General features: G+C 41.9%; 2 protein-coding genes across 2 annotated transcripts in view; one reads left to right on the forward strand and one right to left on the reverse strand.

The window, feature by feature from the left end:
• Nucleotides 1-24,253, reverse strand: part of snd1 (staphylococcal nuclease and tudor domain containing 1) — a 179,187-nt gene that overhangs the window by 82,951 nt on the left and 71,983 nt on the right. The gene's annotated exons all lie outside the window — the stretch shown is intronic.
• lrrc4.1 (leucine rich repeat containing 4.1) lies at nucleotides 12,923-16,879 on the forward strand. Its single transcript, XM_026146180.2, has one exon. The coding sequence runs from the start codon at nucleotides 13,441-13,443 to the stop codon at nucleotides 16,297-16,299; it is 2,859 nt and encodes a 952-aa protein (XP_026001965.1). The 5' UTR covers nucleotides 12,923-13,440; the 3' UTR covers nucleotides 16,300-16,879.

Genomic DNA, 24,253 nt, shown 5'->3' on the forward strand with positions numbered 1-24,253 from the left:
TGCACCATTTAATAGCAGAGACATGTAAATACTTTGCATTACACTTTGAATCCACTACCTTAAAAGAGCTTCAATTTACAGACAGAAATGTCAAAAACGTTACAACTATCCCCGGTCTCCCCTATTCCATATTCTTTCGTGATATTTCTTTTTTTTTTTTTTTTATCATTGCCTTACATTATATCGGTATTACCGTGAACGGTATAATATGGCCAGGCCCTAGCTGGTTTGACTTAAAGTATATACCAGAGTATCAGTAATATTACTATTATTAATTATTAATCAATTTTAAATCATGATTTTTATTTGTTCTTGTTTCTAATGTCTCTGTAAAGCACTTTGAATCACCTTGTTGTTGAATTGTGCTATACAAATAAACTTGCCTTGCCTTGCCTTATTAGTAATATATAGCATGAGTTTATGGACTGCACATAGTTCAGTTTAATATACAGCTGTTAGGTATCAGAAAAATAATAGTGTAAAAAATTATTATTATTATTATTATTATTATTATTAAAAGCTGTCCTTCTCATTTCTGAAGCGGAAATTTTATATTAGGCAAGAATAGGGAAACTTTTTGATTTTAAAACAACCACAATAACGCACTACAGTGGCAAACAACCCAGACCTGAACCCTACTGGAAAACACTTAGAAGCCAGACCGGTGCTACAAACTAACCAATTCTACCATAAAAAGAGGCAAAAATCTCCACCCTGAACAAGCTTGGCAACTAAAAGCATCCAGTTGAGGTGCACTAAGCGTTAACGGACACTTAACCAAATATTAGTGTGGGTGTATGTAAACGTCTGAGCCTGTATGTATACTTTCGCCCTGTGTAGATTAGAGGAAATCGAAAACAAATTTCAACTTGTAATTCCATAAAAATGTATGCTGTACTGTCATTTCACCCTGGAAGAACAACAGTTCAAAGAAGTGATTAAAAGCTGAAAATTACCATCACATCCATGTCCATGATAAGTGTATGTAAACTTCTGACTGCAACTGTATGTTTAAAAAAAAAAAAAATCCATTATTTATAGTAAAAATCTATTAAACTCTGCAGAAAACAATACGAACAGCACACAATTATGCACTTTGAAACACTTGGCTTACAAGGTACCATTTCCAGCAGAAGTGCTTTTAACACCACCAGGTGTGTGATATTACAATTATGCTTCCAAACAGGATGGATAACACTTGATTCAAAACAGACAGTAGTGCACACACTCTTCAAATTCAATTTCAACAATGCGGCCACAGGCAAAAGCAGACACCAAACTACCATTCCACAGTGTCAGAGTCACAAGCAGTGTTGGGATGGTTACTTTTAAAATGTATTTCACTCCAGATTACAGAATACATACCTCAAAATGTATTTTGTAACATATTCCGTTACATTACTCAATGAGAGTAACGTATTCTGAATACTTCGGATTACTTAATATATTATCATGCTTTTTACAACTACATGAATGTACTCTTGCTGTGTAATTTATTACTATTACTGAAGGTTACTTGCCATACCAATACCAACTAGATTTTTAAATCTTACTATAATATGAGTAACAGTGGGGTGGACATTAGGTAAGGCTGCACTTTTCTCGCGCATATATAAAACAGGTCCGCAGCTCCGAACTGTAGTAAAGGGACCTCTGGCTGATAACTCGGGTCAGGCTCGTAGCCAACAACTAGCTTTACTTTGTTGTCTGGGTCAACTTTGCTAGCAAGAGAGAGAGAGGCGTTGAAAGGCTGCTCCAACCGAACTTATTGTTTCGGAGGAAAACACGAACATAGTATACAATCGAGTCTTAATAGCTTACTTACAACTGGACTCATCAGGCACTCTTTTTGGCTGCAGTGGTTATTATTATATTTACATGCTTGCTCTTGACATGGGCTGTGAGATTGAGACCCAGGCATTAGAGCCTCTTAATGCGTGTTTTGTTTGGGTTTCCACCGGCGTGTTACCAAAAATAGAGAGGGCATAGCCTAACATAAGAAACAGGAAAAGACCGCCGTGTAATCCATTTATTTCAACAAAGTAACTGTATTCTGAATACCACCTTTTTAAACAGTAACTGTAACAGAATACAGTTACTCATATTTCGTATTTTAAATACGTAACGCCAGTCCATGTATTCGGTTACTCCCCAACACTGATCACAAGCTATTTAGGCAATTTTGTGGCCAGGTCAACACTCATGCTTCCCAGACTTACTGGTTGAGCTACATTTTAAGAAGACCCCATGTACATAGGCGTTTGGTTTATGTTATTTTTAATTGATGGGGGGAACAAAAGTGGTGAGATCAAATATTTTCTCCTAAGAAAATTAGAACTTCGGCATCTTAGTGGCTTTATTCATTTTATTTACTCAGTAATTTATTCCTGAGTAAAGCTGAGCAACAAACTAATGGATGGCAGAAAAGTGTCAGGAAACTAGAGCAGTTCGAGTGTCAGCAAAGCCATGTGTGGAAAAAAAAAAACAAAAAAACATCTGCAGGCCCCTCATTTAAAACTTACATACATACATCTGAGTTAACATTTTATAGCCAGTTAGATGTAAGAGAGGTCAGTGGCATGTGCACGTGTTCCTTTATGGACTGTGATAATGACATTACGCATCTCAAAAGCAGAAACTTACTGAGAACCCCTGTAGCATTTCTAATCACTACAATTTTTTTTGCCCTTATCACTATATGAAATTCAGATCTTTCATATTATACAGTAAATTAAAATAATAGAAAAAGGCCTGCTTGGAATGAGGTAAATTTTTCAATTCAAAATGATAACTTTCAGCGAGATGCCAAACAAAGAGAGACGAGAAAATGAAAGTTAAATCAATGTCCACCTTGGGAAATTACCACTGTTCATCCATGTGTCAAACCAGGTCTCTATGTTAGTGTAAGTGTGTGTGTGTGTGTGTGTGTGTGTGTGTGTGTGTGTGTGTGTGTGTGTGTGTGTGTGTGTGTGGGTGGTGGGGAGGGGGGGGGGGGGAGGAGAGAGAGAGAGAATAACAGGGCCACTCACCAATAAACACAACCAGGGTGTGAGTGACCTAGACTGATGCTATCATTCAAAGGCCTGACAGAGCAGACAGAATGCAACCTGGTAGGGGGACTAGTAGGCAGTGGCCCGTGTACAACGTGGATCTATAATATATCTGGATGTTTAAAAAGAGCAAAAACAAACCAAACCCCCCAAGAACTACAAGAGACAAAAGCACGAGATAATGGTATGCACGCTAGTATGACATAGTAAGCATGACAGCTTTACATGTGCAATGGTAACATCCAAAGGCAATTCTCAGCATGCTTAAAAAGTCAAAATCCCCATGGTTAAAGAAAAGCCTCACTCTTCAGTAAGCCTATTCCCCCGCTATCATGCGAAATTTAAACATCTCATTGCATCACTGTATGTGATTGTGTTTGAGACAGAATCCACCACACGGATAACCTTTAGCTAACAACACATTCTGTCACACAAGGATGAAATAAAATAAAATAACCCTCAAACAAGCAGTATTTATATGCATGCACTTAAAATTCTGACATACCAGAAACTGAAAATTGGCCTCCAAAACGCACATATGCACTTCAGCACACTACTGGGAACACAGGGTATTAAAACTGCTGTTAACCGACTCTTTTTTAGCGTTCTGCTCAGCAAAAGTGAACAAAAAGTGCTAGCTCCCAAACAAATCGTGCTTGTTCCATGCTGTGCAAATATGTCAGTAACATTACGTAGCCGTCATCAGATTCATAAGCATGTAAGCTTAGCACACTTGCATCGACACACTGGCACGTCATGTCAGCCAGATGTCTACCATTTACCAGTCACCCATTTCGCTTTCCTACACATGCTCAGGGAAAGCTAGCCATACCCGTTTTAATCCCCTAAAGCTATGTAGAAGTGCTAACATGTGAAAAGGGATTAAAGGCAAAATAAAGCTGTGTGTGCATGTGTCTCAAATATGGCTGCATTAGCAAGATTTCGTACGAGGGCCAGATGTAGAGTGAAATCACTTGCGTGTAGAAGGCTTGAGCATTTGGTTGAGCTTGTTAATTTATCCCAATGTTTCCAAGTTCTGCAGATTTTCTTCTTACTCAAGACCACAACGCTACTTAAGATTCAAGTACTGTTGAAAAAATGTCAAACCTGAGTGGGAGATTGAGATTTTGTTTTCTTAGACATCAAATTTCTGACGTGCACACCAACATTTCCTCACTTGCTTTTACCTATATAAACACATGTTGCCATGGGTTGTGGTAATTTCAAGCACTCAAATTGGCATCCTAACCTCAGCTCTTCTTACTGGCTGTAAGTGGACTGTGTGGGAGGACCTGGTTCTGACAGAACTGACTGTTGTGTTATTGACTTGATGCTTCCTCCCTCCCTATTTTCATAGCCAAGACCCCTCACCACCACCACCACTACCACCACCCCAGCTTACCTTTGGGGGAAGTCCCTGATTGCATTGCTAAAGAAAACAAATTTAAGCAATGCCACGGGAACGGGAGTTTAGATGGGACCAAGTCCATTTGTACAGTGTGTATGAGCTGGATGTGGTTTTTCCTTGAAACAGTATTCCTTTCCATTTTTTCCCCCAGCGTTCTTTCTTTCATCCCAAATATTTGCTTTTCCTCTCATTACTTTTTCTCTCTAATGCTTCCACGCTCATTTAGCAATAATGTTAACGTCCACTCAGGTGTCCCTTTCTCAATTTTCAGCCCTTCCCATCCAGCATTGTCTCCAACCTGCTTGGGCAAACAGCTGCTTAAGTATTGCATTGTTGGATGCCGCAGGTACACCAAGCATTTGATGCTGTGCTGGATGCACTCATAGATTAGACACACTTAGCTAGGCTTCTCAAATCCTCCGTACCAAGAGGAAAAAAATGCAAAGAAAAAAAAAAAAAAAAAAAGAGGGCAGAGAGACAGAATGCTCCACGGGAAAAATACTTGGCTTGGTGGCGAGTTGTCAACATTCAAGACAACACACAAAAATCATCTCCTGTACACACACTCATTCTAACATACCACTTTTCTTTTCTACAAGTAAAATGACTCCCTCACAACAATGACCTCAGAGCTCCTTAAAGTATACTTAAATATATAAAGTGTGTGATTCTCATTATGTTCACATGGCAGATCAGGGTTCATTTGAACACAGATAAAGTAGAATGGCAACTATCGGTAATGAAATCCAAATTGGATGCATATTAGAAACAGACTGTGTTTACTCCCTACCTACCTATCATCTGCTTTCCATCGCTGGAAAGCCACTGAAAAGCAGCCTTTAATATCATGTGTAGTCTGCACCAAGATATCTGGTGTGGGGCAAAATGAAAAGGTTTGTAAACACAAACACAGAACTAGAAAACCATTGGGGGAAAAAGGAATACTGGCCTCAACATGGACACCTTTTATCTGCTGGATAAATGAAAACTTGTTTGTTTTTTTGCCATCACTCGGTCTGTACTGTAACAGACTTTAGTAGGAATAAAAGCAATTGTTATGGTCATCATGGCACCGTGTCCACATCATCCGCTTGAAGCACACTGCAGCCGCCTTGCAAACAATACGTGCTGTTCCTCCTGCTCAGAAAAACCACTGCTTCACCACTGAAGCAGGAAGTCGAAAAGAGTGACCGTGGAAGTTTTTCCCAAGTTTTCTGCACAACTGATCTTACCCGAGTCTTGCATCAAAATTCCCTCTGCACCATGAAGGGCTACCTGTGCTTCTGGCATTGATGTATCATGAAGACGCCTACAGAGACTGACCTGTTTGCACACGTGTGCCTCCACCCTGACCCCGCCAGCTACACTGCACACGTAAGATTCCAAAAATTGGCAGAAAAACGACAAGGCGGCAGTGGCGAGTTTATTTTGGGGCATGATGCTGTGCACTATGATGACAATGGTGAACATAAACTGCCTGTAATTCTCCCTTAGAGCGCTACACAGATCCTTGTGATTACCCCTGTCGTAGATCAACATCAAAGACAGCAGCAGCTACTATGATTTTAAGAAGAGGGGCACCGCAGAAAACAAATGCAGCTACTTTGTAATTGGAGATGAAATTTTAATAAAGTATGACTCAGATGATGGCATAGTCGTTCATGACCACATTACATGTTAGTAATGGATTTATTTCGATCATATAGAGAGATATGTGCATTTAAAGGCAAACTATTTTCAGTATGTTATATGCTATAAATACAGTGCATAATTCCTGGTATAGCTCTAATTTGATTTTAAAACCAAAACAATTTAATGAACAACAACAAATTCAAAATCCAAAATAGGAGAATGTAATGTTTCACAATAACATCTTACAACACTGTTTCTGTTTTGACCTAAGTAATGGAGGAGAGGGAGGTGGATCTCAGGGTCTTTAGAAGTAAAATATTATAGGATATTAAGCTCATCTCTCTGTGGTGAATTAGTATGTTTTTTACCTTCACATTGCTCAGAGAAATCAATTTCTTTCACCTGGCAGTTGGCAAGGCAACACTGTGATGAACGCGCATACAGGGATGCTCTATGAATCCTAATGGGGCCAGCTGACTAATGACGTGGCCAAGGCGGGTCATGGAGGGCATTAGCATATGGTGAGGAAAACATGGGGAACCAAGGGCATTTTAGCTCATGCTTGGCACATTATACTAAGACAAGTTTAATATGGAATATCAGTATTTATAATTAGCACTTAATTAAAAATTCTATTCTGAGTGAATATGGCTTTAACCGGTAAAATGAAATGAAAAATCAAAATTAAATAGGTTCAACAGTCTTATCCAAATGTGCATGAAGCATCTCCTGCTATCTATCCTATAGCTATCTTGGCTCACGCTGATTGGGTTACCAGTGCTAACCTAACAATATCTTCTCTTCTGCTTCCAGCTATCACAGCACTAGGGCTAATCCCTGCTCTGGCAGCCAGTACGAACACAGCTAACCATAATGAAGCCCATTAGTCTGGAGACAATGGCTGCTAGCAAAGCTCAAATGCTGAAAAACACTGGATCATAAAAAAGCCCATCTTTTACTCTGTGCCTTCAGTTGCTATGACCTGATATTGCCCTCGCTTGAGAGAGCACCCACAATGTCACAGACACATATAGAGCATAAAATGAATGAGCAAACACAATTAATGTGAGACAAGCCTGCAAATACCAGTCGTGAAAAACACTGTAAACTGTATTCATTTAGAGTAGGAGAGTGAGAGCAAAAGCAAAACAGGGAGAAATAAGACTTCCAGGAAACATAAAAAGAACACAATGTGTATTGTGTATTTTGTTGTACAGTTATTTTATTTTCAACTTTAATTTATATATTTATCTTTATCTTATTCTTCCCAGTTAAATTTACCCTTCATTCTAATTTGTGTTGTACAGTTATTTCATTTTTAACCTTAATTTATATTTTATTCCTTCCTAGTTAAATTTACCCTTTTTAATTTTTCATATTTATTTCCTATCTTATTCATAGCCTTTTCCTTTTTTGTTCTCTTTAGGTCACGAGTAGTTGTCCAAGCATTTCACTACATATCGTACTGTGTATGACTGTGTACGTGACAAATAAAATTTGAATTTGAATTTGAATTTGAAAAGCAGTGTTAAAAGTAACAAAGAAAATGAGAAGCAGGACAGGTAGAAAGAAAAGAGTGATTAAAAGTAGCCAGAAAAGTCAAAAACAGTAAAAGTCTAATGTCTTAAAGTAAAAGCAAAATATTTACTAAGAAAAAAATGTTCAACCACTTTTCTTTGCTTGATTAAGTTCCCTGCCTGCTTAAACCGTTTCAAAGAAATATGCCACCAAACCATATTCCATGAAAATGCAACAGTGTTAATATGTGGGATACAGCACAAGGTGATCAATATTCCTATGCTGTATTGACTGGAGGCCACACAAGGTCAGTGAAAGCAAATTAGCAAGACAGATCAGGTACTGCGATGAAACAACGACCTGAACAGATGGAAGAGGAAGCCACTAATAAACCCTACTGCCTATTATAATCTCTTGATACGCTGGCATATGATTTGTGTGTGTCTCTTTGTGATGAGAAAACCAATAAACTGAAAAGAAAAAAAAAATCCCCACCAAGCAGTTTAAGCCTTCACTGGGACACTGATAGCACTGCATGTGTGTGTGCGTGTGTGTGTGTGAGAGAGAGAGAGTGCAAGTGTATTGCACGTAATCTCTAGCAGAATTAATTCCTAGAAATTAAAATGAAAATGGAAAACAAACTGCCCAATAATAGGGCTTTTATCTCAAGGTCAGCATCACAGAGTTTAGGGTGTCCTTATGAGCACATACTAAGGTACAAGATGATGGCCTAGAATAAACTGACTTAAAACTAATACTATGTTAGGGTGGTCACTACTATGATATAGATCACTGGGACATTACTCAATACTCAGAGGACATGCCCATTCATAAACACAGAGAAATAAATGAATAAAATTTATAATAGCTCTCAAGCACAAAGCAAATTGTAAAAACAGTGTGCCCCTTGTCTCCTTGAGAAATGTTTTCTGACTTACACGTGCTGACAGAAAAACATATGTGGATTACAAAGGGCTGTGAATTGTTGATCCCAGCAATGACACAGGCAATGCTATTGTCATTAGATCTATCAATCAACCTTTAATCCCATTGTGATTGTTGCTACACCATACTGCAGGTCATTCATCCAAACAGGGTTGACACACACACACGCACGCACGCTAACAGACAGGCTGCCGACCTACATGTGACTGGCCGTAGCCCAGATTTGCTAGCACTAACCCCAGGGGATGGGTTCTGTACTGATTACATATACCCCTTGAATATGCTGGCGGACAAACTGCACCAAAGTAGGTCGTGCAGCACCCTAAACTACAACCAGTGCCCTCCTGGCCTGGTGCAGCGCTTGGCTCCATAGAGCTTTGTGTGAAGCAGTTAGGGCAGGGGTCGCACACTAGGCGATTGGGCCTGGCATGACAGCGTGAAGGTCCCACGTATCTGACAGCTCATCAAAATGTAATCGTTCGGCAAGTCCAGAAGGTGAGGCCTGACAACACCCATCTTGTCAAGTCAGTGCATGTTAAACTGTGAACATATGAGACCACTATATGACCTGGATGTTAGCTACTATCCACCATGGATATCCTGGCATAATCTGAACCGCAAAAAGAGAGTTTTGCAATTTCAACATTGGCTTGCACCACCAAACAACTGATTTAGATTCAAGTATACTACTAAACTCGATTCAGCTTGAGAAAAATACACATATAGATTGTTTTTTCGGGGGGGGGGGGGGGGGGGGGGGGGGGACTTGGGGAAAACCTTGCAGTGATTGCAGAGCTTGGCCGGCTATCAGGCTGTTTTGGCCATTCTGGGGCAGAATCAAACTATAACGCAAAAGGCTGCCCGCTTTTGGTCAGTGGAGCATTACAGCATTTGGCAGGGCATGACCCAGGCTCCATCAGTACTGAGAAAGCGGCATATCCACGGAAAGACAAAAATTGAGCAGGAACTTTTTTTAAAAGACAGCTAAGAGAGAAATGGACAAGATAAGGGCCAAGAGGCGAGAGCTGCCCTTGCAGTGGTGGTCACTCTACGGGTCAGTGGATGATTTTGGTTAGACATTAGTCCAAGAAGTACTGTCCTGGGTGGGTTAAACGCAACCTGAACCCATTCTGGGTCACTTGCTCATGAAACAGTGGTACACCACACTTAAGAACAGTGCAGAGGCAGCACCCGACACAAACAAAGGAGTGCCGTTATGTACACAGTAGTAAATTTAACTTCTGTACCTAAAAATCACATCTGCGAGCTTCCATGTCCAGCTTACTGCTCCAGCATGCTTGTTTAAATGCAAGTGCATTATCTCACATTATCAGTTGCTTGGAGAATGCACTAAAGAAGCTGCAGTACACCTGCGATATCATGCTCTGCAAGCCTGCGATGCTATGCAATCCCAGAGGAAAGGAGACGAAATAGCTTTTCTTTCATAATACTGGAAAATCTCCCCTATACTCCTGTGGCTGCCACCTCGCTGTTACATGTGCTTCATTGAAGCCTGTTCATATTCAACTGCAGTGAAGTCAAGGAGAAAGTCTGTGTGTGTATAATATAGGAGTTGGCTCTATACTCCTGTGCCAGTGGGAATAACGTACTGCGCTACAGGCAGTGTGACCTTTTCTAGCTCGTGTGCCTTCTCTCCTCCCTCTTTTTGTCTCTCTTTTTTCACACGCTTACTCTCTACCTTGGACACGAATGCACACACCTAGCAGCAGTGTCACAGCTAGCTTTACCAAGCATAAATTACCCACACTGCTACCTTGTTTAATGGGCATGAGGCTGGTGCAAATCATTTGAGGTAGAGGGTTACAGGACAGTCTGCTTCATTTGTTCTACCTCTCCCACTTCCATCAGGAAGGTAAAGCTTGTCTTGTTTTCTCTATTGTGCCTCTTTTAACATGACCTTTATGGCTGTGTGCTTTCCGGGCGACAGTTTGTGCTCAAATTGAGGGTTAAGGCCTGCCTGTTTAAAGTGCTCTAACTACCTTCAGAGGCGTATGACGTGGAAGAGGATGGAGAGTCTCCATTATATACAATGTACTTCACTTTCCAGTATTTATTTTCCAGTATTCTTTTAAAGAAATTCTTTGATTTTAGAGTCACTTCTGAAGTCCTACTGCAGTCCCGAGTTGAGTAAAAGTATCTGATTATGGATTTAACAAAGTAAACTTTTAATTTCCTGGAGCTGAAGCAAGAAATGGGGATTATACTTCATTCCAACCTGTGAAACAAAACTAAAGATGGAATTTGGTGACCAAAAAAGTTGTGTAAACTTGAACTTCTAAGAGGCTTCATGTAAAAAAAAAAAAAAATAGCCAGCCAGAAGAGTGACACAATGACAGATCAGGAGTGAGCAAAGTGGGAAAGATAGTGAGGAGGGTGAGGGTGGAGTGGGTGGAGGGAGTTAATGCACATAACACACTGCATCAAACCCAAGCACCGCTCCAAGCAGGATGCGTCAGCAGTCCATTCATGTTCCTCTATTTTTCACGAAAGGACGAGGCAAAAAGAGTGAGAGCAAAGAGAGCTCAAGTGAAAGGAAAACAAAGATAAAGAGTGAGGGGGCTGAGAAAAGATAGAGAGAGAGAGAGCATGATAAAAGAGAGGAAACTAGAAAGTGAGAGAAGCGGTGACCCATCAGCCTTTCCTTACCACCAAAGCAAAACTGGAAAGCTTTGCCAGAGTCGTTGGAATGTTTGGAGTACTGCTGGGTACGAGGGGGTTAAAATATGGTTGCTGTGGGGATGCCACTGTCCATCTCTGACTTGTGCTTGGACAGCCTGTCCATTCCCCTAAGCCACAAAAGCCACAGAAAGCCACAGAACAAGAGACTATGAGCATTAAAAAAAAAAAAAAAAAAAAAAAAAAAGGAGAGCGAAGGACAGCAGGAGCAAACTGGTTTTTGAAGAGGTAGATCTCTAAAAAGGTCTGAGTGCTTTGAGCTCACCCAAATACCTCAGGACACTGCAGAGAGTGTGAGGGAGGCAGGGAGAGAAAGAGGGTGTGAGGGAGAGCAAGAGAGGGTGTGTGTGAGAGAAAGAGAGAGAGAGTGGGAGATAGAGAGACGGTGCACGCTCTCTCTTTCGCTGCTACAACGGATCCTTTCCACATCGACGCTGCTGTTAACGTCACGCCTGTAAGCCGCGCTTGCCCAGCGCTTGCCTTCTCTGCCTTGCTCCTCTCCCAGTTGGACGCTGCATTTGCGAGGGGGTGCTGATCACCACAAGAAAAGGAGGGGGAGAAAAAAAAAGAAAGAAAAGAACTGGAAACAAGAAGAAAAAAGAAACAACCCAGAGAGAGGAAGGAGAAACTGCGCGCCATCCCTCCTCCCTCTAACCCACCTCGATCAACCCAGCTACAATACCCCCACTCCTCCCAGCACCCCCTTCCATCCCCCACCCCACTCCCCCTCTGAAGAAACTGACGGATTATTGGGAAGTGCACGGGAGGCAGGCTGCAGCTGCTGCTGTGTGTGTGCTCGCTACTGCTGCTGTATGCTTCGTGGGGATGGTGTGTGTGCGTTCGCAATTGCTGCTGTCGCCACCGCGGCTGCCGAGGCTGGAGCATGTGGCTAGTTAAGAGGAGAAAGAAGATAATGAAGGCTGTGTGTGTCGCCTAGCCTTTTCAACTGCTGCCAAGAGCTCCCCAGGAGGAAAGGAGAGAAAAAATAAAATAAAGAAGAATCAAGTGGACATGACACTGCGTTGAAAAGGGGAGCAAAGAAAAGAGTGCAAGAGAGGGAGAAGGGCTGTCAGACTGACCAACCGACCAACTGATTGACTACTAAAAAGTGAAAAGAGGAATACAGATAAGGAGGACTGTTTTTTTTCCTGTTTTTTTAACCCCTCCTTTCCACTACAAACATAAAACATAGAACACTGGAAAGGACTGGATTTTTTTTGTTTTTTTTATCCTTCTGTAATTGTAATTTCTTCTACCTCCCTCCCTCCTTTTGTTGTTTCCTGCCTTGGGTTTTGTTGCACAAAACAAAAAACAATAGTGCGTGTGCATCTCTGTGGTTGCCTGGACTATGGAGACCTGGCTAAGGTGTTTAACGGGGGGATCAACTGTCGGATTCCAAGGACAAGCAAGAGAAGAGGAGCCGACAGCGAAGAGCGAGCAAGGGAGCACTGCTGCTTTGGGAGCCTGACTGGATTCCTAGCTACAGTCGTTTCCCCCCCCCTTTTTTTTTTTTCTTGGTAATCGGCACGTAAAGGAAGAAAAACATTCACAAAAGGGCCTTCGAACCTTTCTCTTTGGATGTATGGATTTACAAAAGGGCTCATCTTGTTTAAGCTCTTTGGCACTGATGCCCGTTTTGACAGGGCAAACATAAAAGGTTTTCTTTGCTGCTCTTGGATATAAATACATCTGATGCGAATACATCAGCTCTTTCTGATTGCAAAAAGGAGGGAAGCTATATATCTCAGTTCAAGGACCTGTAATAATAACTTGAGGTAGGTGTCTAGTGTTTCAAACCCTCTCTGCATCAATTTGTAACACCCTCCCCTCCCCTCTGTCTTGTAATACGGTTTTTGGTTGCTTAATTTGCCATCATGTTCTTCTCATACACATATTTCAGAAAAGCCAGTCCTCTCCACCACCCCATTTCTTTCTGCCCCTGAGCACAGTTCATGGAAATAAAATCACCCCTTAACTGAGGACAGGTCAAGTCCTCTTGCCCCTTAGCAACCACCTAAACCCTTGCTCTCCCCTTGCCCACATCAGTTCCCTTAACCTTATTACTTTGGCCCCATAAACAGTACTGCTAGCCAAACAGCTAATTTCCTTGCACCCACACCCCCAAAACACCAGCCCCAAACATCCCCATCCTCCCCCCCAGATGATGCTGAATTATGAACGTGCCACATCATGAGTCTCCTGGGGCGGGTAGCTGTGCATCGTGCCAGGAAAGCCGCCCTGCTCTGTGTAGTCTTCCTGATGGTGCAAGCGTGGAGCAGCGCCTCCCTGGCCTTGGCGGGGGCGGCGGTGTCTCAAGGACCCCAGGGCTGTCCACCGCAGTGTTCTTGTAGTAATCAGCAGGGGAAAGTGGTTTGCACCCGTCGTGGCCTCACCCGTGTCCCCCCTGGGATTCCTGCCAACACGCGACACCTCAATCTAATGGAAAACGCCATTGAGGCGGTGCAGGCTGACTCCTTCCGCCATCTGCACCACCTTGAGGTGCTCCAGCTTGGGCGAAATGCCATTCGGCAGATTGAGGTGGGCGCGTTTAATGGACTCACCAGCCTCAACACACTGGAGCTGTTTGACAACCGGTTGACGGTGGTGCCCAGTGGGGCCTTTGAATACCTATCCAAACTAAGAGAACTATGGTTGAGGAACAACCCCATTGAAAGTATTCCTTCCTATGCCTTCAACCGGGTACCCTCACTCATGCGACTGGACCTGGGAGAGTTAAGGAAACTGGAGTACATCTCAGAAGGAGCTTTTGAGGGCCTACAAAATCTCAAGTACCTCAACCTGGGAATGTGCAACATAAGGGGTGATATGCCAAACCTAAGTCCCCTCAAAGGCCTCGAGGAGCTAGAGATTTCTGAAAATCTCTTTCCAATGATAAAACCAGGCTCTTTCAAAGGTCTGCGCTCATTGAAAAAGCTATGGGTGATGAACTCTCAAATCACAGTAATAGAGCGCAATGCTTTCGATGACCTATCTTCACTGGTGGAGCTTAATCTTGCCCATAACAATCTGAGCGCTGTGCCACATGATTTGTTCTCCCCGCTCAGGTACCTGGTGGAGCTCCACCTCCACCATAACCCTTGGAACTGTGGTTGTGAGGCTGTATGGTTAGCACGCTGGCTAAGGGAGTACATCCCTACTAATTCAACTTGCTGTGGACGTTGTCACTCCCCTGCGAGCATGAGAGGTCGACAGCTGGTGGACGTGGACCGAGGTGAGGGTGCTGCAGTCCAGTGTTCTGCACCATTCATTGCTGATGCACCAAGGGACTTGAACATCTCAGCAGGGCGAGTGGCTGAGCTTCGATGCCGCACAGCTCCAATGTCTTCAGTGCGCTGGCTCCTACCCAACGGCACTATACTGACACATGCCTCTAGTCACCCGAGAATATCAGTCCTCAATGATGGTACCCTTAATTTCTCAAATGTCCTTGCAGTAGACACAGGCACCTATACCTGCATGGTCTCCAATGCAGCTGGGAACTCTAATGCCTCAGCCTACCTCAATGTGAGTGCAGCTGAGCTTAATACATCCAACTTAAGTTACTTTACCACAGTGACCGTGGAGGTCTTGGGGCCAACCACTGAGATGCCCAAACCTAAAACTACAACAACCACTGCAGCTGCTGCAGGCGCTGGTGTTGCTGGGGGAGGAGTAGGCCTAGGGACAACAACTACAACTGCCTCTCCTTCTGTCTTTCAACCAGTCTTCATCTCCACCCCAACTGTACTGTTACAAAACACCGACAGTCCACCAGGGGCAGCTAAACCATCTGTGTTGCCAGGAATTCAATCGACTAACAAACCAGGCAAGTCTGGGCCTAGCCTTGATGAAGTGATGAAGACTACTAAGATTATAATAGGCTGCTTTGTGGCAGTGACACTATTGGCTGCTGTCATGCTCATTGCCTTCTACAAATTGAGAAAGCGCCACCAGCAGAGGAGCACTGTGGCAGCTGCCCGCACTGTTGAGATTATTCAGGTGGATGAGGAGGACCTTCCACCACCAGCATCTGCAGCCCAAGAGTCAGCTCTCACATTGCCTGAAATCCGAGACCATAACAGCATACACAAGTTGGACTTTATCAGCCACAAGACTGACTACAGCTTTCACAAACCCAAGGCTGAATACAAACCCCAGCCTGATTTCACACTTCACAAGCCAAAGGCTGAGTATACCACATATAAGCCAAATATGGACTTTAGCAGCCACAAAACCATCACAGATTACAACACACACAAATCTACGCCGGATTTTAGCCTTCACAGACCAAAGCCTGACTGCAGCCCATTTAGACCAGAATATAGCACCCACAAACCTAAAGCAGAATACAGCCCTTTCAAGCCAGACTTTGGTACTCATCCAAAAACTAAATCAGACTACAGCCCATTCAAACTAGATTACAGCACTCATCCCAGGCAGAAGAGTGACTTCAGTCCATTCAAACGGGACTATAGCACTCAGCCGAAACCTAAACATGACTACAGCCCATTAAAATCAGACTACAACACACAACATAGACCTAAAACTGAATATAGTCCATTCAAACCTGATTTTGGTACACACCCAAGACCTAAACCTGATTACAGCCCATTTAAACCCGACTACAGCACTCAGCCTAAATCCAAAACAGAGTACAGTGCCCAGAGATCTAAAACAGACAGTACCTACAAAGCTAAGGACCACTACACCCCACATAAAACTGCAACAGATTACAGCGCCTTCAAGACTGACTTCAGCCCCCACAAAGTGGATTACAGCGCCTTCAAGTCTGACTTCAGTCCACAAACTCAGAGACCTAAACTGGATTACAGTCCACATAAACTGGACTACAGCTCTCATATGGTGGACTACAGCACTCTAAAGCCCAAATATAATACCTATAAACCGACTGGCCATGGGGCTAAATGGACAGACAACAATGTTGGGAACTCTTTGCCGCGAACCTTGCCCAGTGCCATCACAGCAATGGCTGAGCCCTATGTCGTAAAAACTCACAACAAGGAGAAGGTACAGGAGACTCAGATTTAAAAAGGCCCCTCCAAAAGGATCTCACCCCTTTTCCCAGTTTCCTAGCTCCTACTCACCCCTCTTTCACACGCCCCTTGTCCTTTCCTCATTTAAAATCATGCAATAGAATGCACAACGAAAAAAGGACAGGACATACTTTTGTACAGAGTGCAAAACTTAAAAGACTGATGATTTCTTGTTGTACATGCTTATAAATAAATATATATATATGGACGAACTAAAATTACCATGGGTTGGTGATAGAGAAACGTATATTAAAAAGAAATTGAAACTATTTTCTAACTTGTAACTTCTATTTAAAATAATGAGTTGTTTAAGATGCTGTCTTGACTTTGAAAAATGAGGGTAGTCTTGTTTTAACAGAGGGCATTCTGTGTGATTTTTACACCATGCTACAGAGAATGCAGTGATAAGAAAAAAGAATATTTATACAGAGAAGACTTTCTTTAACAAAATCCGGGGAAAAAAAAAAAAGGTCAGTGTTGATCTTTACAGGTTTATCTTGTAAAAGCACCAAGAATTTGTACTGTGCCAAATGTTATAAATGCAATAAAAAGGATTTTTGGAAGAAAAAAAAAAAGTATTAGAAAGAGATGTTTTTCCCCCCCCCTTTCTCTTCTTTTCCTGGCGTATACTGTAACAATCAGCCAAATGCTTTAGACACTGCAGTAAGATGCTGCAGCTATACTTTAACTCTAAGTGTGCTGAATGAGTCAGGCAGAATGAATCATGGTGCACAAGTGGATGGGTTTTTTTAAAATATCCCTCCAAACGTCCCATTATATTATTTACAGCAACAATCTGCTTTTTTTAATTTTTCGCTTACTTTTACATGAGTGACTGTCATGATGCTTTTATCAGCCTGTGGCTGATCAAAGCACGCATTTGATGAAAGTTTAAGTTCAACAAACATGTTAACAGGTTAAAAAGAACTGATGGTCTAGTCAAAGAGACATACAGCAGTGCCATTACAAATACTTTAATTGAAATGCTCATGATATAATGCTTCAAGAATCCAATCTGTGTTACCCACCTCATTTTCTCTATTGCAAGGTAGTCTTATTAATCACAAACGTAATGAGTGAAAAAGGTGCACTTTGCCAAAAAATATAGATCTTCATATCTCTTTTCATTACATTTCCAGCTGTTGGGGCTTCATCAATCAGTATGGGGTCTTTTTATGGTGACAAATGCATTTGGGTCTCACTGTTAACTGTGCATTTTTCATCTTCAACAATATCACCCCTCTCAATCATAATAAAGCCACACAGTTCGAACAAAAAATGATACACCGTGGATAGGAAACACCGCCTGTAGTATTGTGAGACAGGTAAACCACGTATTTTGTCTTTCTGGAATTCGGCCGAGGGGCATTAAAGACCCGCCAACATTTTCTGTGAATGTTTCTTTTTCCTCTTATTTAATGACAATACTGTGTCTCGAGCTCTGTTTGTTAAAATGTAAAAGAGAAGGTGGTGTGCAGTACACTGGGAGAACATTTCAGTAAACAGCAACATACCATGCTTGGAGTGGGCAACATGTGGGTGAGAGATGACCAAGAGAATACTACAAAAGATCTCCGTGGGAGTTGTGTTGATCATAATCATCACAACCAGCATAGATACTCCTTAGCTAATCAAAACATTATTAGAACAAAGACGTGAAAAGATCCACAGTCACAGATGTGTACTGGGAGCGAAGCTTATGGCTGGTAGTGAAGTTCACAACACCTGTTTACATAATAAGTAAGCGTGGCAAATAAAAAGCTGGTTAAAAGTAGTACTTGTGAGGTGAGCACCTAAAATATCTGAACTTCTCTCTTCGACAATGTGACATTTCAAACTTTGTGTCACAGGAAGTATAGCGACAGAGGTTAAATATTAAACAAAAAAAAGGAGTGTGACAAAAGCTGAGAGCATATCAGCTCAATATGCAATAGAGGCTAACAGAAGAGCAGACTGATGTTTATTTGAAGGGGTAAAAAGTCCAGTTCCTAAAAATTTGAAACGGACAAGATGGAGATGAAGTGTGCTGGTGTAAGAAATGGAGGTCAAAAAAGACTGCTGAAGGACACAGCAAAGCACACCTTTTTACAAATGTTTTAGCAGATGTCTTGTGCTTGGAAACATCAAATTGTTGTAGAATAGGAGCATGTATAATTTAGAGGTCTAACATTGTACATTACAGGGGTATGATATAACCATCCCAATGAAAAGAGACATCTGGAGAAAAAAAATAAAACAAGACAAAAACGATGAGAGCTGGAAATATTTAGAGGCAGCCCAAAAGGAAAGAATCTCCTGATACACAATGCAAAAGAATAGATTTTATGTTCCGATATGACTAACTTGAGAAAAACTAACCTACTGCAGTGCATCCAGGGCTGTCCAGACAGGCCACCTGGACAAAAATGAGATCAAATCAGCAACAGTTCTTGCTATCCTACCCTGCTTTTTCTGCCATATATTCATTTTGTAGTGTGCTGGGATACGTATAGAAATGCAACAGAAAGAAAAGATAGCAAGTTGAATTATTTAAATTGAAGAGTTAATGTGACCACTTCATCTTGTACTGACCATTTCTAGCTAATTCTCATATCTCAGTTTGCATGCCGTTGTCTCCCACATCTTTTGTTTACTTGTAATTGTTTTGATAACTATGCAAATCCAGACAATGAGCTCCCGATTGTCTCTAATGGGACACGTGTGAGAGGAATGTTCAAACAAGTGTAAGAAAGCAGGATCAGCACGCTCTTTTTAAATAGATAATGTTGTGGGATTAGATGGATTGTAACTAACTGGACAGATGTAAGCACCATATTACGCATTTAGCTCTGTTATGACAGTCTATCATATGCTTGGCAGTGCTATATTACACCTCCTTTGCCCCAGTGAGGTATAGCAGGATGGGGCTTATGCTTCATCACACTGCTCAACCCAGAAGTAGAAAGAGAAAGTATGCTGTGCAATGTGATCACATATTAGGCTGCACTGTGCTATAAAAGGCTCCATCATGCTAATCGGTCAAAATGGCTACAGGGTCATCAATCAGCCAATCAGCTTGCCAGTCGGTGAAGAGCCCGTCTCCATGGAAAACACTTCTCCACATCCCTTCCTCCTCCACATCATGTTTTTCCTTTTCCTGTTTATGAGCTTCATTAGCAATCATGAAGCCATTTGAAAGAGGAAGCAGGGTAAGATGAACCTATTTAACCACAGCTCACCGAGCCTGTAGGGCAGGGAGGGAGATGACTTAGAGGACAAAGAAGAGGTAATGATATAGAAACTAAGATATATCAAAGACATTTTAAGTGAGATTTCGTGACAGATTACTTAAAATAAGTTATTGGGAAGGTGGAAATTTGGTAAAAATTGATAAACAGACAAGTATAATAAGCAAAGAGCAGAAAGCAATCACAGAAAATAAGTACGCAGAAAAATGTGGCAGAACTCGATGTGGTGGGAGACTAAAAGAAATACAGAAGACAACATGGAAGTGATGAGAAGAGGTTAATTAAAAGACACAAAGAAAGATAAGCATGGTGGGAGAAAGGAAAAAAAATGGAGGAAAAGCAATTGAAAAAAAAACTAACCTGAAAATGAGGAAAAGATGGAAATGGAGCTACCAAAAGAGGGGAAAGGAATTCAGGAAGAGTGAAAGAAAGCAAAAGCAAAGGCACTTGGGGAAGAGGAAACAGAGCAAATGTGATGCAAGAGTGCCAGCTACAGATGGAATAGGGGATATATAACTTGGCCGTCATGGCTCTCGCATGATTGGTGAATGGCCTGATCTGCACCACAAGGAGAGTATGTGTGTGTGAGGAGGGGGGGTGGGTTACGTAGCAGAGTGCAGCAGATGAGAAGTGCTGATACAAGAAATGGACCACTGTGCTTGAGTAAGAGATACTCAGGAATATAAAAGCAGAAAGGAATGAAATGGAATAGCAGGGACGAGGTGTGTATGCTTTCAGTGTCAAAGGTCAAAGTACTTAAACCTGCTGGAAAGTAAACATACTCGCTCCTCTATTCAATTAAAAAAAAAAGACTAAAGGAGTTCATTTTAAACTAAAAGGGGATTGCAGGACATTTCAAAAACCCAATTATTTTGATGCAATCTTTTAATTAGGTTTTTTTCCTCATGTTAATTACCGTGCAGTATAGAAGCTGGGACGAGTAAAAGTATTTCTTTAATTTTAACCTACACCTACAGCCATTGTAATCAACAGCATCAGCCATGCAAAAGCCAACTCCTCAAAAACATATCTGCAAAATGTCTCCCAAAAAACAACAACAACAAAAAATCCAAAGGTGTTGCTTCTTAACGTTCAAGTGTTGTTTTTTGTGATAACTCCATAATTTGCATATCCATAAGCGCAACATTTAACCATGCATTTTTCTTTTATGGATTAGTTAGTACTAAAAAATATACTCCTGTTAATAACCGAGTATGCAAACTGCCTTGAATCCCCGGTTGAAGCGAAGGATGTGTGCTGCACGGTGCATACTCTAGGATTTCTGTGTGAACACTAGCCACTGTGCTAGTGGAGCAGAGGAGAGGATATTCTAAGCAGGCCTGTGAGCGTGCTGCCTTGTGAGTCAACATGAGTCAGGGCCAAAGAGTTGTTGGGTCCTAATGTCAAATAGAGAGACTGTAACAGAGAGCAGAGTCAAAGGTGGAAACGGCAAACCACAGCACAAAGACAGAAGAATAAAGCAGGGACGTGCTTATTATGACAAAATTTTGATGGTTTAAGGGAGTTGGATTATTAACTTACTCTGTGTTAATCATTTGGCTTTACTGCATTATCCTTACTAATAACATTACTACACGAAGAATGCATGCTACACTGAGAATACATTTTACGAGCTTTGCAGATATTCATTTTGAAAAATCAAGGAACGTTTAAGGAAGGTAATGGTGACAGTTGTGCATGTGGATTAGAGGAAAGGCAAGTGGATGCGTGCCGGTGCATCTGCTTCAGCTGTGTGAAAATGGATGCAAATAGCCATATTCAGTGACCAGCTGGTGATATGATTTGTTGTTACTGAGGTCAACAGAGGCAGAAGAAGAAATTTCATCGCAGTATCCTGCTGGCAATGTGCCTAGTGCAGTTGAGGCTGTAATGTTGAATAGGTGTATGCCAATAGACTGACATACACCGTGGTCGAATTCCCACAGATTTTGCTGCCGTAACCGAGAGTGAATGACAGGTGGGCTGCTTTTTTTTTTTCCTCCTCCCCCCACGAGCTAACCGCTCAAGTGTGTTACTCCCTGTGAGACAGAGTTTATTGCCCTTTTGGTGGGTGAAAAACATCCCTGTTTTCTTAACAGCAAGAGACGATGAAGCCTTACTTTTATGATCCCATCCAACAGTTGAGTCTTAGGTGTGTGTGTGTGTGTGTGTGTTTTTGTGTGTGTACTAAATCATGTCCACTGAGAGCAACAAACAGGGGACTGAGACATATGTGAGGTGGGGTATGCTGAGGTGTTTGTGCGCACACTAAACACAAATAAAGACATAAATACACACACGCGTGCACACATAGACACCAAAGAGAGGGGGGAAGAAAAAAAAAAGAATGAAGCCACTGACCATTAATTTCACTGCTTGTTGAGATTTACGCCCTGGAGAGAAATCATCATCACAGGCACAGTATCACCAAGGAGACTGCACTCAGGATCAAACCTCATTCACTCACCCACACAAACACGTTTATACAGAAACGCACAAGAGCAGCCAAAGCCACGCGGTTCAGATGCCTTTATGTCATCTTTACTGGACTGCTTTGATATGTTTACCCTGAAATGTATTAACGAGCTCCGGCTCCCCGTTTAGCGCTGAAATATGCACAAGCTGCCAAGCAAATGTTCTGACCGCTGACCTCCTTTATAATCAATATTCTTGATCTTCTGAAAATGACGTTTGTACTACTTTGACACTTTTATTATCAAGCCAAAGAGAACACCACATGTATACTGTAGCATAGATGTGTTGTGAAGTGACTGCAGTGAGACGTCCTTCACTTCTTCTAATTTTCTTAGCCATTTAGGCATTCATTTAGATTCATGCTGTCATGTGTGGACCACACAACTAGAACACCAATGTGACTTTTCAGAACTGCATTTGTGTTTTTGCCCTCCATCTTTGTACGTTTCCACGCAAAAGAGTCCATGAAAGACCAGAAGAAGCCCATACACAAAGTGTTACTGAGAAAATCTCTGCTTTTATGCTGCATGGGAAGAAATGAGGACAAAGGAAGCTTTTCTTGCAAACCAGAAGACTGATACTCAATGCAACTAGCAGTGCATGGAGTTTATGGAGAGTATTCTGGGACTTCATCTTTTCAAGGGTGACAATGTGTGTATCTGAGCATAGACATTTTGGTGATCGTGGAGGGGTGGGAGCGGGGTTACAAAATGGTGCCCTGTACTGAACAAGAAAAAGAAGAAACTGAGGAGGGGGGAAGAAAACAAAACAACAACAACGGACAAGGGAGAGAGAATGAACTGAGCTCAACGGTGAGGGCAAAAAATCCAAATTATCTATGACACTCCAATTTGGCATGTCAGAGGACAGCAGCGTCGTATGTAAGAAGGAACGTAGGGGAAGAAGAAGAAAAGGAGTGTGAAAAAGAGGCAGACAGAGGGGAGGGATAAGAACACAGAGCAATGAAGCTGAAAGGAGAATTTACAATGTGATTGCAATAAATAAGAAGCCCCTATTGTGCCCCTATTGTGTACTTTAAAGAAGAGCTCAGAGTTCACTGTGTAGTAACTGTAGGCTCATGCATTTACTCTGATCTGGACTTCAAGATGACAAGCAGTGTGCTAATGTGAAAGACTTGCTGAGAAAATGTGCACCGCTGAGCACAGAATGGCAAAGGAAAGCAACGTCAAGAGGAAAGCACTGACAAGCTGCGTCGTGCAACAACGGGGCTGAAACACAGCTTTCACGTGGAGCCGAAATTATTCAGTCGCTGCAGCAAAATACAGCATGTGTTTAAGTGTGTGTGTGCGGTTGGGTCAGCAGTGATCTTTAAAGATCAAACTAATCAATAGCCAGTCTCTGTTTGCAGTCTATAGCTTAAGCCCCACTGCACTGTACAAAGTGGCGTCCAACCCACCCCTCCCCCCTCACTTGAGTTTTTAACATTTAGTAGGGGGTATTTGAAAAATTGTCAGACTTTGCTAAGAACTTAATCTAAGTGGAATAAAATGTAAATGCAGCTCCTGTATACTCAAAAAAAGAAAGGGGGGGGAATAAGCTCGCAAGCTGTTTTCATGGGGAAGTGGATTCAGGCACTAATGCCATCCAAAAGATTTAATGCAGCCCAAATAAACATCATCTCCAAGCATGCCTACTTAAAATGCAGCCCTTACTTTGAAGAAAAAAAATATCTAATGGCAGATCTGATGTGGCAGGGAAACAATGCCATATTTTTGCAAACATCTCTCTCTCCCCTTTAATTCGGATTTCAAATAAATCTGTTTAGCGTTCGGTCTAAAGAGGGAAAAGAGCAGTGACGTGTTCTGCAAAGCTGTGATGTCCAGTGTGTTTTTGCTCTCTTATCTTAGGGCTGAATTTGGCTCCCTGTAACAACTGAAACACAGATGCGTGACAGCATGTTTGTCTATGTGAAAGTGCTTGTGTAGGAGTGATTGTAGGAGTGAACCTGTGGCAGTCTAACTATGCCACCTCCACATAAAAACTGATCAAAGCATATGTCATCTCAGAAAACAGGCAAAAAGACCCAGTGGCAGTTTATTGAAGTCAGAAGACACACAAAAACTTAAGTTTGTAAGATCTTCTGCAGTGGGACCAGCCTAAGTGAACGTCAGCGGAAGGTGAAAAAAAATCAATGTAATTTTTAACATTTTGATGTTTAAGAAATAACATCTTTAATAAAATGATCAGTGTTCTGCTCTACCAGGTGTAACAATTGAGCTTAACATC

This window comes from Astatotilapia calliptera, chromosome 17 (assembly GCF_964374335.1).
Source record: "Astatotilapia calliptera chromosome 17, fAstCal68.1, whole genome shotgun sequence".
NCBI classification, from domain to species: domain Eukaryota; kingdom Metazoa; phylum Chordata; class Actinopteri; order Cichliformes; family Cichlidae; genus Astatotilapia; species Astatotilapia calliptera.